Here is a 15,201-nt window from a genome sequence, read left to right on the forward strand (position 1 = left end):
TTCTTTGAAAAAAAGAATTTGATAAAATAAATGGACAGTTTGAAAAAGCATGAAGCACTGCAGTACTGAAGAGAACATCCCTAAACATATTTTGAATTGAAGGCCACACTCTAGTCACTGTATATTGTAATCCAGAGTGAACTACTTCTAAGACTGATATGTGCTAAGGGTGAACTCTGCCATTTCTTGCACATGAGGTGCCTACATTTATGCCCACTGCATTTCTAGGCGGTCCTTCCCTTCCTCTGTGGCCTTTTATTAGTAGATATTCAAATAAACACCACTTGAAAGCCTGTAAGGAAAAGATGTGTCGCTCCAATAAAAACATACAAATAAATATTCACATATTTTACTGATCTAACACAAAACGTTCTCTATAAAGAGTAGGAATCAAAATAGTGTCAGGTAACAGGATTACCTCAGACGCATTAAATCTCTTTTTCCACAAAATAATTAAGTTTCTTCATTAAAACCAGACAGCATTTAATTTCTACAAAAGAAGCCCAGTAGATTTTTTTTTTCACTTCCAATAGAAATTCAATTAGGACAGATAAAAGATTTCTGAGATATTTTGTTGCAACAATAGCAACCCATTTCAAGTAAGGAATTAACGTTAAGGTTTTCTTTTTGGTCATTTACATGACTAAAATACCAATTAAAAATTGATTAATCTTTAAGCTTAATAAATTCCATTTTTTAAAACCTTTATATTCTCTACTTTAATCAATTTCTAGAAGTTTTTCTCAGAGGGTGTAATATATTTCTACTGAAAATACTTTTAATTTTTGTACTCTAATTTTTTTTTCTGAGAATAGAAGGAAGGTGCCATTATTGTTTTGCTTCAGAAGCCAGTCCCTACTATTAGAAAAGACTTGGCATGGCCATTCACACAGAGAAAAGTGTTCAGGTGCAGTATCATACAGATCAGTGAAGAATATACAAAAAAACATAGTGTATAATACTGTGACAGTTTTTCAATATATTCACATACAGTAATCTCCGACTACCTGTATATCTAAACTGGCCATAAATCCTGAAGAACCTTGTCTATAAAATTGAGTAACCCATCAATATACCGTATTTCTTCTAAAAATATCCGTATTTTACAATAATATACAAGGTATCTGCTTGCAAACACAGAAGTAGCCATAAATAAAACTTTATTCTTTCATTTCATTTACAAGCTACCAAGTACCATGTATTTACACAGCACTGGACACTTAAAGTAGTTGCAGTCACAAAATGATCCAGACAGCTGTTGATAAAGTAAAGGATCTTAAGATAAAAGCAAAGTAATACTGTAACAGATAAATGGCAAAAAAGCAGTTTTGCCATAATGATCAGACTTGCATGTTGCATCAATTCTGGTTGAAACGACTGAGTGCCATGCGATTCTCAGCTTTAATCGTTTGCAGTCTGGCTAAAGTTGGGACAGTCATTTCTCTTTTGCAGTTATTAAAATAAAAAAGTTAAAAACTATAGCAGCAACAAGCAAACCCTGTGACAGGAAGGCAAGGTTTAAGAACTAAAAAAGTTTATACAATGTGCTTAGGAAGGTCGCAGAATTTATCTCCCATCGGCTGGAGTTCGACTGAGTGACAACATGATTCGGGCGTATCTTTCACACAGTTCATGTGTGGAGTAGGAGGGTAACTTTGGCGGGTCATTGAAACCTTTAATCTCTGTAGAACAATCTAGCAGTTTTGGCAGGAAATCTGTCAGCTTTTCTTGCAAGTTGGCTGCAAATCAAGTGAGAAAAACAAATGTAAGCACTTAAGTCTGCATGTAGAATTCTCCCTTTTCTGCCCAATGTTGACTTTTTTTTAATGGTGGGTGGGAAGGAGTTTCACTTGGAATAATCCACTTTCTACAGATCTACCAGCAATAACTAGGACATACCAATTCCTAGTATAGTAAAGATGTTGATATAAATGCCCCTTCAGATGGTCTAACACCACAAATGTTTCTCCATTCAAAAAGCACGTTTCCCTTAAGGCCTGATACCCCAGTGCAACACATGGAAAAACTTTTTATTTAAATGTGTACAGGATTATTCAAAAGTCAGGGTAGCTCAAAAAACATTATGAAGGCACAAAAGATACAGGTTCAATTCCAGTCATCAGAAACATCATATTTATAAAAAAGGTACATGAGGCCCTTTAACCTTAATGAATAAATGACTTACGTTCCATTTCTTGTCCGAGATAGGAACACCAACGGTTTCTCATATCTTCCACAGCAACAATATCTTTCTCTTCCATTTCATCCACCAGTAGTAATGGCAAACAGGGGACAATAAGCTCATTCATGATGATCAGGCCATTATTCACTTCCTGATCATCTCCCGATTCAAACAGTGCTGCAGCATGTTCGTTTAGTTTCTTCGTAAACCACCACAAAAAAGGAAAGCCTTTAAGTATACAGCATTTCACATTCTGCCATGCATCAGTTTTATCAGTTTGTTTTGTTCCTACAAAATTACCTGGTAATTCATATTAACCACAGCTGTGTTTTAACATTTACAGCAATGATATATAAACTCTAATAATCCACTCGATCTTGTGCTGTTCCTGAAGCCACTTCATACCATACCTGCCAACTCCAACTTTGCAACTGTTCTTTTTAAGACTGAGGTTCTATCACCTGCTTTTATTTTCTCACTGTTGTTAAAGGTGACATAACAAGGAAAAAATCCCTTGCTTCAGACAAGGCATCATCACTGATGCCTTTTCCAATATTTGGCTCCTCATAAAACTATGGCAGCAGGGTGAGTCTGTTCCCCAGTGCTGTCAATTATTGCTCCTACCTAGCCCAGACACGGTGGCAGTGAGCACACTATTTACAGTCATAAATGTAACCAATCAAATCAATCAAAAATGACTGATTATTTGGAAAAAAAAAAAAGGGAAATAATGTTTTCCGGTTTACTTTTTCTTTTTTCCCCCCCATACAGGAGTCTAAGTATTAAACTGTTAATGGAGGGAGATTTTGCTTTTGTTGTACATGATAGCAACGCTTTTCTACTAATTAATTTTATTCAAGCTATGCAGCAAACTCAACTTTTTGAAACATAATACTTGACCCTTCACTTACTAGCAAACATTCTCGTCTGTAGTGAGATATCAGCTCTTCATCATGCCCTCTGTATGGGCCTTTGGACAGGAGTTCTTTGTTATTCTGGTAAGCATAGATAAGGTAGAGCAAGGCTTCCATATAGCTGAAGTGAAGAAAGAAAAGCATTAGATACAACATCCAGGTACCACCTGCTTCAAGGTAAAGTGAAGGATAGGTAACTCCACTTGCTTTATGTCTAGTCCACCCCTACCCACCAATCTCTTCACAACGTTTTTTTCTACCACACAGTTTTGTTGTTTACACACATAAACCCAAATTATTTTATTATCAGGTTAGATTGTTGCACATGAAATGTAATCCAAAGCTCACTGAAACCAACAGGTACCATTTCACTCACTTCAAAACCGCCTTTGGATGGGCCTTGAGTAGACCTGAAAACTTACTGTGCATTTATGTCACATTAGGTTTGAGGTTCTGTTGCCATAAATCTCTTAATAGCATTCTGCACCTCAGCAAATAAGAATCAAAGCTGTCACCTTACTTCCAAAACATAAACTGTGGATTTTTAATCTTCACTAACTTTAAGTTTTTCCAAATTTCTGAAATCTAATGTGATGGAAGAAGCCACAACAGCACTTCAAAAGCAGAAGTGCTGTTAGACTGTTCATAGTTCTGTCTTTAATCTAAATGCAGCAGATAAATGCAAGCCTGATTGGTAGACCAGGAGTAAGAGAGGACTCAAAAACCTAACAGTTAGTAATTGACAGAGATCCCTTCATGTACAGATTAACAATCTCCCTTCACACTGCTGCACATCATTTCCAGCAGAAACCTGAAATGGTTAATTCTCTGACTTAAAAAGCCCCAGTTATGACAGGCATTGAAAGCAGCTCAGGCAGCTACCCTAAAAACAAGCACTTTGATATCTCATTTTTACTACCCTAAAAGCAAGCACTTTGGTATCTCATTTTTATTCAAATTTTAAAAAAATGTAGGAAGAGAAATTTCCTAAGGCAGGTAAGGAAAGGTATGTTGTGCACTTACTCAACTCCTAGTGAGAACGCGAGGTTACGGTTAAAGTTGAAATTACCAAAACCAAACCACGAAACTACTAAAAAAGGCTGAAAGTACTGAAACTACACCAAACTCCTGAAAACTGCTGTTCAGCACAGAGCACAAACCTGTGCTTTGCTCCCTCCCCTACAGCATGATCACAATATATTATGGCAAGAGGAGAATAAGTGAAAACACTGGTATTTTACAGTTGGAGTCCCAGTGCCAAGGAACTCGAAGATCTTCCATTCCTGATTACAAGCTCAGAGCATGCATGAAGTACAGGGGTAACAAGGAGGGTTCCTGTAAGCCACACCAATGCCCGTGACTTTTTTTGCCTTGTTAGGGGATGAAGCAACATCCCCAGAGTGTTTATTTTTCAAGTAAGCCAGGCAATCTTCTGACTAACCTTTGCATAAAAACTGTTTAAGACTGCCAAGGTAGCATATTGCAATTTAGATTATTAATTAATGTACCATTTATTATATGCTAGCAAGCAGGAGACAAATCAGGACTATGGGTTCATTGTGTTTGCAACTATACAAACACATATCGCGTCACAAAGGCAAGGCAGTGTCTTTTCCAGTCAATTTTTCTGGTTTGTTAGAGGCATTTCTTTTTTGGGAAGATACAAGACAAGAAAGAGAAATATGAAGCAATTTACTGCACAACTAAGAGACAAAGAATTAAATTTGATTTCCACTATAAATTACCCTACCTACTGTTTTATACATGAAAAATCAGTGATTGACTACAGAATTGTTTCCAAAATCAAAAATTCCTATCTCATGTGAATGCTCAATTTTCACACCACGGATGTCATCCACTGGATATTCTGCAACTAACCACTTCATTCCTTTGGCTGAGCATGGGAGGTTGAGGTACTTTTGAACAATTCTGGTTTGAGACATTTATTCTCCATTCTCATTGAGGGATTCTCTCATGAGAATTGATTAATTCTCATTTTGAGGCATTTATACTCTAATCACCATCCTTGTTGCATGATCAGAATAAATTTTAGCTCTAGTGCATTAAGTACATAAATGTCACCAATTTTATACAGTCACAATTCCTGACTTGATTCAAAAAGAGAAGAGAATGAATCACCATGGAGCTAAGGACAATCAGCTACAACTATGACAGCTATGCATGATAGTTTTTCTCAAATATGTTCTGCTTTCAAGACCTTTAGAGCCCATCACAGGTGGAGTTTTGGCTCAGAAGGCAAAACTTTGTTTCAGTGGGAAGACCCAGTAAAAAGGCAGGTAAGGCAGGACTTGACTAAATGTGATTGCTGATGAAAGCAGATAAATGTACGTGCATGTGTGGTGCCAGAGAAAGAAGATTTTTATGGCTGAGGGATACTCAGACCACTTAAGATTAGGAGAGAAGGAACAATAAGGGAGCACGTGAAGGGTGCTCTGAAAAGTTCCCATGGCTTGGTAAGAGATTGGAAATGGAGATTAAGGATAAGAAGATGTGGGAAGCTCTGAGGCAGATGCAAGACTGAAGACATTAATAGACTGAATAAATGTTTAACTGAAATTAATAATACATTAAACATTTCTTAATTTAAAAATTAGCTTTACTTATCCATGTTACATTTTGCCTTTATATCACTCTACTACATTTGAGCTCCATGCAAACACTTACCTCTTTTTTTGGAAAAACTCCAATCCCACCATGAGAAACATGGTTGTTTCCCTGAAATGTCTGTAGTCTTGATGCCATCTCTGCATATAAGAAAGGGTAAACAGAATTTTATCCACACATATGAAATATAATTTTTTTAAGAAAATTCTTAAATATCTGAAACATGTCTAGATGAGATTATTCTTACAGAATGCATTACTATCTGAAAGGAACACAAAGCATCTTTGGAGAACCACAGTTAGAATTTTATAAGATCCCTTTCTTTTCTTCCCTACACTACATTTAGATATTTACTCAGGAAGCGTTAGAAAGCTTTTTCATATGCTAAATATTAAGCTTAAATTTCAATAAAAGAATGACATAGAAAAAGCCTGAACACTTTACATGGGAAGTGCCAAAAAACTCAAATGCAACTCAGACTGTGGAGATGTTGGTACTGGAGCAGAACATTTATCTTTCTGCCTCACCATTTATAGAAAGTGACTCCTGGTCCACTTTACAGGTAAATGCTCTAAGTGAGAAAGGCACTTTTACTACAGTAGGTTAGATGCCAACTTTCAATTGTGCATTAAAGATAAAATAGGGGACAGCACACCATAGGACACAGCTTCTTACAGATTCAACAGAAGGAGTTTGAGAAAGGTCCCATAAAATGCCAACTCAATATACAGGACTAATACTGACACAATCTATGGAGAAACCACCATCTGCCTCAGGAGCTAGGAAAGGGGCACATCTGCAGGGGAACAGAAGACACCCCTAACTCCCCACTCTTAAGGCTAAGTCTAGAATTGTTTATTGTCTCTGTGCAATGTCATTCTGAAAATGGTAAAATGTTGATCCCTGAACAGCCAAAAATATGAAACAGAAGTGCCACTCTAAGGGCCCTTTCCCATCACAGGCTACAGAGGGCACACTGTAATATGGGAGTATCTATTGTAGGTCCTGGACACGTTAATGAGAAGTGACAAATATTTTTCATTTGGTTTTTGAGGGAATGATTACTCCCATAATCCTCCTAAACAAGTTCTTTGGACCTAACAGCACAACAATGAGGTGTAAGTGGTGCACTGTTAAGAGGTCTTAATGAATATAATTACATAGAGTTGAAGCTGTTGCTGTAAAACCAGCGACAGGCTTAGCTTTAATTGTGAGATGAATTATTTTTGCAAATATAATCACGATTATTTAATGTCCAAGATTCGCCCTTACTTTCTCTCCAAGTTTTACACAGGAGGAAATATTAAGTGCAAAAGCTGGTTATGTATGGTCTCAGCAAACAGAAGAATCTGCTGCTCACAAGAAAATGGGAATGGCCACAGAGACACCTGGAGGAAAAGCACAAATGTGGCTGTGCCTGCTACCCAGTTCTCAGGATGAGTGAGGCTGGGGTTAGACCACTCTCACTCCTTCACTGCCAGCTCTGTCTGCCTAGAGAAGCCAAGTTGGCTCATATAGTGATAAACTACAAAATATTGTTACTGACGTCAAGACACGTTAACAAACTAAGGACAGACTCCAACCTGACATTTATTTATGACTCAAATGTTGGAATTACAGACGTGGAAAGACCAGCTTTAGACCAACAACAGCCTCTGGAGAAACAAATGATCTTTCAATAACCAGTTTTAACTTCTCGGTGCAAGATAAGCGGAAATTTGTGAAGACAAAATTCAGCTTACTGGTAACTATTTCACCCTAAAACTTAATTTAAAGCATAAGAAATACTGACCTCGTATTCCTCCATGTTTACTTCATCTGGCTTTATCATTTCAAGTTTGGCTTGAGCAACCTTCATTATGTTACGGCACCTTACAAAAAGCAACAAGAAATCATGAAATAATACTGGACATTCACAGAGGGTATTATCCATACCAGACAGCAGCTTCAAACAGTATGAGCTACAGCCTTATGCAAACCAGTATGAAAATGCTACTCATTTTTATTATGCATGGTATAATCAGCAGGAGAGAGCACACTTTTGACGTAGGTGTGATGGAGGCCTGTGCTATTTAAAGAATTACTTCTTGTTTTATTTTGCTAAATTGCCACATTGCTCAGTCTTTCTTTTAAAAGTTCAGATGGCTTGAAACAGCCCAACGTTTACTTTGCACAAGTTTAGAAGATTATTCACCACACGGAAATCAGACTAATGTTTTCTAACTTGTAATTTGTCTATTTCTGTAATTAAGTAGACAGACTTTTGAATGAAACAGAGGCACTGTCTTGCTTTCAAGTCAGTTGCTCACTTAGCTTGTAAGGCTTTGCTATCTACTGCTGGCTTTCAGGGCAGTGAAGAAATGCACAGTGAAAGAAGGTACAGAGATCTATGTGCAAAATTATGAACAACACTGAGTATTTCTCCTTATTTTATATGAAGAGAAACCCAACTTCTCGCTTACTCTTTTTATAGAGATTTTTATAGAGGATGATATGTTTTACCAAGTAAACTTGCAAGCTATTCACTAGGAGGTAGAGCCAACTAAAGCCACCAGCCTTCCCTTTAATACAAGCACGAGCTGAACATGAAGGGGCGTCTCCACCCACCAGAGCACATTGGTGAGCACAGGAAATGAGACACGCAGATCTTATTACCTTTCATCAAAGCTCAGATTGTGATCTCCAAACTGTTCCAGTAACGTTCTCTCAATTATCTTCTTTGGTGCCTGGTTTTGGATGAAGTAAACAATTGCATGACGCAGACGATAATCACATTCAGGTGGTGGATCTTCCTGGGCTAATTTTAGCAAACGCGTGTATTCCAATTTAATTGCCTACATAATTGGAAAAAAATAGACATTATTCCTTCTGGTTTTAAACTCCAGCGTCACAAACACTAACAAGACAATTCACATCCCATGGCATTTTGCCTATATTTTTTTAACAGTTCGATAGTTCACCCTTCTAAGAAGTCCAAACTATGTTTTTAAAAAAGCAAACAAACAAAGAAACAAAAAAACCCCGACAAATTGTCAAGTCGCTCTTTTTCTTCCAAATTATGCCTGTCAAAATCCCCGGTAAACCTTTACTTCAAAAGCAGTTCCAGTCCTGTGCTATGTTTCCCTGAGAGATGATTTATCCAGTCCTTAGAGATTTAAGTATTTACAATCCAAAGCTCATATAAGATTTCCAACACTTTACTTAAAGAAATTTCCTGAAGACTCATAATGTGCAAAATATATGGTTAAAATGCAAATGCATGAATAAAATAAATTCTACGGGAAGTTTAATGAACATGTATGATTTTGGAAACACTAAGTGAGAATGAGAATGTCTCTCAACAAAAATCAAATTATAGGATTTATAAAGAAAATAATAACTCAATATGAACAGTATTATTAGCCTCCTATAGGGCAGGATGGAGACCTCACTGAATATTTTAGGTCAACTTTAGAGGTCATCAGAAGTTTTTATATTTCCAGATGTGCCACCACATTAGATTTTAATGAATATAATTTGTTCTGTTCATTAGATCTCATTCACTGAAACTATACAGCAGGAACAAAACCAGAAGAAAAATAATTAGAAAAATGGTGACAAATGTTAACACATTCCATAATTTATCTCTCAAAACAGGGAGGTGATGAGATTGTTTGCTAACACATCAGCAAAGTTTCAATACAACATTTGCACAAAATAAAGCTCCAAAGCAGTCAGAAAAAAACCCAACCCTGTTCAATATTTCAAACTCCTTTATGTTGTAATACCTGGTAGCAGCAGGTAACTGTCAGAAATTTGGGCTCCCATCCTCTACTAGTACATATCTTGTTTCAGGACTAAACAAGTGGGTAGGATAATAATCATACAGGGTTAAACACAGAGTGTGTGGAGAACTTTAAGAGATTGTTTAGCATCAATACCTTTAAATACTCATATGCATTCCCATTAAAAAGGAAGTTTGGGAGAACATTATAAATGCCACAAGCCACAGAAAGAGTTTCTGTTATCTTACATCAGAAGTTCTACTATTGGAAAGCCAGCAAGGATAACAGTTAAACCCTGTTTATTGAGGTAGGCCAGAAGCAAACAGAAATTGCTATTAAGGCATTTTAATTTTTCATATAATTACTGAGAAGTAGGAAAAAATGCAATGCAAAGCCTCTATTTTTATATCCATATTTTAAATAATATGGTATAATACAAGTTCAGAAACCCTATGTACGATGAAAAAGTAACACTTTCTTTACACAAAATAAAGGAAAAAGGGACGGTAGAAAAAAGTATCACGGCAAACATTCTGCAAGGGCTGTCGATAAACTTTAAGGGAGGATGACTGGAAGAGGTCATTGATCAAGAAATATCTGAATCTTAGTCATGTCTTAAGCCTGAGATCTACCCTGGCAGTTGACCCACATCAAAAGGGTTTCACCTGAGTTACACTAAAACAAAGATATAGAAAACCCCCAAAATTTTCTGAAATCACTGATTTCATAAAAAACGATCACAAAGAAACACAGAGTATAACAGCATTAAAAGACATAGAAGCTTTTACAATAAGCTTATGGAGAAACGTGAGGTTTCATCTGGTAAATCTCAAAACCTGAATTTTGTTCCTAAGTAGGACCAGTTCATCTCCATATGTTCGTGCTAATTCATTCCTTGGAAATTAATCACGTTCCACCTCTTCTGAGCCATTGGATACATGATTCCATAGAAAATGAGTAAGGAAAGTTTTCTACTTTCCAACAATTTAGTGTCAAAACATTTTTTAACCTCAAAGACAAATTCTGTCCCCGTGAAGCAGAAGTTTTTAAGCGTTCAAAGGAAAAGACTGAAAAACATTGCAAGTGAGTATTGTCTTGATAACTCTGAAGCACTAAATATAATTTTATTTTGAACAACATTTCTGTTTTAAAACTATCAAAACACCCTCCATATTAAAAAAATAATTAGGTATAATCAAAAACTTTCTGGTAAGGAGTGACTTAATCAAATGAGGGTGGTTTTTTGAGCTTAAAAAAATAAAAAAAATACTTATATATTTTCATTCAGTAGTAAGTTTGAAAAATAAAACAAAAACCAACCAGCACTGAATCCCATACTAACCCCATTTCACTGAACAGAGGCTATAGCAGGTGTCTCTCCATTCCCTGAGGGCAGGCACAGTTAACAGAGACAACCCTGCAAACATGTTATGGTCATAACCCCTCTTTAAGTATCCATTACAAACCCCCACACAAACAGACAAACCAGCCAACCCACGAGATTTCAATTTCCTTCCCAAGGGGTTGGAGAACCTTTTGGTGGCATTGGTAGGGTTTTTTGTTTGTTTGGCTGTTGTTTGTTGGGGAGTTTGGAGTTTTGACAGTTTCTTCTAGTGGAGCTACATCATAATAGTTGAGAAGAAAACAGGCTGCTACTCAGTAACAGGCAAGAAACTTCCTTCTCCTCTCCAGATCACATTTGAGAGGATTTTACATCATGTCAAAGTAATTCCCTTTCTAATACCCTGAAAAGACTACGAGCTAAAAGCGCTCAGAAGTTTGTGTATTTAAGAAAACTAACCCATTTTTAAATCTGGCATCATTGTGAAGAGCAATAACCACAACAAGCCTAATGTCTAATTCCCAGTAATAAAAAATTTTATAATAAATAGTACTGACATCCATGCAGTTACACAAAAGAAAGTAATTTAGATTTTTTAAAAATCTTTTAAGGAGTATTAAACAAGAACATCTTTTTAAAATAAACAACAAATGATTAAACACTAATTTCCCTGGGTGAAAAAACTGATGTCCCAAAAATCAAGTTACTAAAAGAGGGGAGGGGAATATATTCTTATTGATTACATATCTAGGTTTCATGTTACTATTATTTTCTTCACTACTATTATTAGAAAGCTAAAATGCAGAAAGGTATATAAGCTACTGAAATAAACAGGGCAAATATTTGTCTATTTTTCAAGGGAGAAATATCTAAATGGATGACTGATATAGACAAATACTTATAGATGCTAGAAAAGACTTAATATACTTCAAAGGGTAGAGGGAATAGCATATCTAACAAGAAAAGTCAGAGGAGAAAAAGTTGAAAATGTTAGTTGTACCTTAAAGAACCCTGCTTCTGGCCCACACCTGTCATAAACATTCCTGGCTTTACCTATAGCCATGATAATACCTTGCATGTTCGGGGTCAGCATGACCTGCCACAAGGGATTTAAGGTAAAAGTTTTGAATGATTAATATTTTAATGACCAAATTCAATATGCTTTTTGTCTCATGCAAGATAAAAAGCAACTTAATGCATGCATACACTGAAATGCCACACTTCAATACAGATCAGGTGTGCATATTCTGCAAATCAAATCACGGCATGTGTATATAGTTTTACTGTAACAACATCAAAGGAATCTTATTAAAAAAAAAAAAATTGAAGAAAACTGTGTCAAAAAAGTTACAAGGTCCAAACTTCCCAGGAAAGGAACATGCATCGTTCAGCATTAGTATCCAGCAGAAACCGCACACTGAATGAGTGCTACCCATGGCCAAAGGATTTAAAAAAAAAACCAAAAAAGTTTCAGGTAGAAAAATCATCCAGTCACGCTACACTAAACCCACAGTAAACCACACTTCCTGCATTTTATGCATATTTCAACATCAAAATCAGAGACTCATTCATTGCTACAAGTGCAGTTGCTTCCTGAAGCATTTGCAGACAAATTGTTAAACATCAAACCCAAAACAATTAACGAACACAAAGCCAAACATAAGACACGTATCTCACAGCTATTCACATCAGTTACATACAATTTGAGACATTTAGGTTACTCTGAAAAGCCTTTCTCCTTTGTTAACTGTGAGCAAAGAAAAACTCTCACTCTCTCCTTGGTATAGCTGGTACAGCAACTGCCACAGCAAGAAAAGATGGAGAACCTGAAACTCCCTGCAAGAGTTTCCCACACATAAGAACATTAAAAAAAAAAAAAAGTGAACACACAAAATGAACAGGGAAATAGGCAAGAAAGTTTTCCTCTAGAAAGACAATGGCATGGGGACAACAGTGAAAAAAAAAAGAAGGAAAAAAAAACGAACAAAAAAGCAGGTCACTATATGAGGTTAAATCCTCATGTCTTTAAAGGTGGAGACTACACATCTGTGAGAAGCTAAACTCAGTGTGATGATGTCAATTAAATCATTTTACTCCCCACCCCACAATCCCAGTTACAATTGATCACAATTCCAGGGGAGAATGACCTGAAATATCCATTTGCCTAGGGAAGCTAAAGCTCCCCAGAGCCCCTCAAGAACACATGCTCAGACACCTGAGAATATGGGCTGCCCCAACACTAACCCCAACCAAAATATTCACAGAGTAGGCAGTGTCAAGGCAGGGCAGTTTTAATGTTACTTTTTACTGCTAAAATAGGGCAGCAAAAAATAATGTCTCTCAGGATAACAACTGGCCTCTCGTTTATTCCTCAAATAGTAAGTACCAGGTACATGCACCACCCTGGGCCTGACCTGTAAAAAAAGAAATTTTTTTTTAAGCTTTGCAAGAGTCAGCTCCACCAGCCACATCAGTTTCAGGTTATTTCCACGGCTAATTTAATCCCCAAAGCCTGAAAAGCTTAACCTTGGCAAATAAGAGATCGGACTCGAACATTGGCTTTGTTGGACTGACACAGAAGCACAAACATTAAGAACATCACTCACTGTCCTGTCACTTTTTAAATAATGGAGCGGTGTGCAGTCTATCACCAGCATTTTGAAGGCTACCTGGTCTAACACAAACATTCAACTTCCACGGCTGAAAAGACAAATACACCTCCAGTGTAAACGGTACCATGCAAAGCGTGCCCAATTAGAGTAGGTAGTGCTTTCCTTTCATATTTCATTACAAATTAATATATTGTTAAGATTACAAATCGCTGAGCATTTAGTTTTTGCAGAAATCTCTTAAGTGTCACTATGTGCAAACATGCCAAAACTTCTCATCAGGCAGCACAGGAAAGCACCGAGGAGGAGCGGTGCACACAACCGCAATCAAATGTACCTCATCGTCATAACCCCCCTCCTCTGACTCAATCACAAAAGTCCCTACATCAGGAATCGCCACCTCTACAACTCGCTGGTTAGGAGCTGGTGGAGCTGGGGCATTATCAGAGCTCTGCAGAAGAAAACCATTATCAGTATGTGTTTGGGGGGAAAAAAAAAAGAAAAGAGTAATAATCAGAAAATACAGAAAATTACGGAGAGACGCAAACTGACAGGTTGATCTACTGCAGTGATGTGCACTGCTGAAATCCTGAAAAAATTAAGAAACTGAGAATATAAGTGATACTTTTAAGCAGTACATTTTAAAGTTAAGCCATAATTATTAAAAATATTTCATTCACTCTTTAATCACTAATTTACAGGTTAGGATACCAGTATTGCAACTCTAACACCTGTTACAGATCTAAGGCAGTTGGCAAAGGACAAGTCTATGAACCACCACTTCTTATACATTTCACCCCAAAATTACTGAATGTATCACAGAATCACAGAATGGTTTGGGTTGGAAGGGACCTTAAAGATCATCTAATTCCAAGGATGTCACCCACTAAATCAGGTTGCTCAGAGCCCCATCCAACCTGGTCTTGATCAGGGCCAGGCCAGATACTTCATATCTGAAATACCTCTTGAATTCATACTAAAGGACGGAAACAAGCCAAAGGCTAACATTTCCTGATGCTCTGGGAAAAGACCAACCAACCAACCAACTTCTAACAATCGAGATAATTTAAAAAATATTTAAAAGGTACATTACATTCAAAAGGTTTATTTTTTAGAAGAGTAATCAAAAACTAAATCAGAGGAAGATTTTGCTAGTCACTGAAATTCTTGCTATGTTAAAATGAGTTTTAAACAACAATGGACACAATCTCAGCTTCTATGGTCTATCACTGAATAATAGGCAGTTTACAACATTTGCAGAACTTAAATCTTGACTCTCATCTAAGCAATCACAGAGTGCCATGCTACTTCTGCAACTATAACAATAGCCTCAATTTTTAACAAAGATTCCAGAAATATACACAGTTATCTATTTACACCCAACACTATATAAATACAAAGGAAAACTGTGCAATCAGAGGGCAGAAAAAAAAGGGCAGAAGGGCAGAAAATGGACAAAATGAACATGTGATGACTAACCTACAATCTTGTAGGTTACGTATTCTGATGTTGGCTTTCCTTCTTTTAAAAATGGAGAAACAAAAAGAGGAACAATGGAATATATGGCTGCATGTCTGAATGTATGTGGAAGCAGAATAATTAGAAAGCACATTGATACACTGAGAAGAAAGCACAATTCCACTAAGTGAAATTTGGGTATACAGAGAGCAGCTTTTAAACATTAACGCAGCACCTTCTAGATTAGCTAGAAATTTGCTTTAGATTATAACAGTTGAAGTACAGTCGTTTCTAAATAAAAGAGTTT

At 36.7% G+C, this 15,201-nt stretch overlaps 1 protein-coding gene across 4 annotated transcripts in view; it reads right to left on the reverse strand.

Moving 5' to 3' along the window:
• Positions 1-333: 333 nt before the first annotated feature.
• USP25 (ubiquitin specific peptidase 25) overlaps positions 334-15,201 on the reverse strand; it is an 89,157-nt gene continuing 74,289 nt past the window's right edge. For 2 of the 4 annotated variants that reach the window (XM_017807978.1, XM_017807981.1), the window contains 8 exons: positions 13,774-13,887; positions 11,828-11,923; positions 8,377-8,555; positions 7,514-7,592; positions 5,782-5,861; positions 3,094-3,217; positions 2,186-2,381; positions 334-1,739 (listed from right to left, as the gene is read on the reverse strand). In XM_017807978.1, coding sequence (XP_017663467.1) covers positions 1,567-1,739; positions 2,186-2,381; positions 3,094-3,217; positions 5,782-5,861; positions 7,514-7,592; positions 8,377-8,555; positions 11,828-11,923; positions 13,774-13,887 — 1,041 coding nt within the window. In that variant the 3' untranslated portion in view covers positions 334-1,566. The remainder of the gene's footprint in view (positions 1,740-2,185; positions 2,382-3,093; positions 3,218-5,781; positions 5,862-7,513; positions 7,593-8,376; positions 8,556-11,827; positions 11,924-13,773; positions 13,888-15,201) is intronic. The other 2 variants (XM_017807979.1, XM_017807980.1) reach the window with 2 other exon arrangements.

This window comes from Lepidothrix coronata, unplaced genomic scaffold (genome assembly GCF_001604755.1).
Source record: "Lepidothrix coronata isolate B3197 unplaced genomic scaffold, Lepidothrix_coronata-1.0 Scaffold21, whole genome shotgun sequence".
NCBI classification, from domain to species: domain Eukaryota; kingdom Metazoa; phylum Chordata; class Aves; order Passeriformes; family Pipridae; genus Lepidothrix; species Lepidothrix coronata.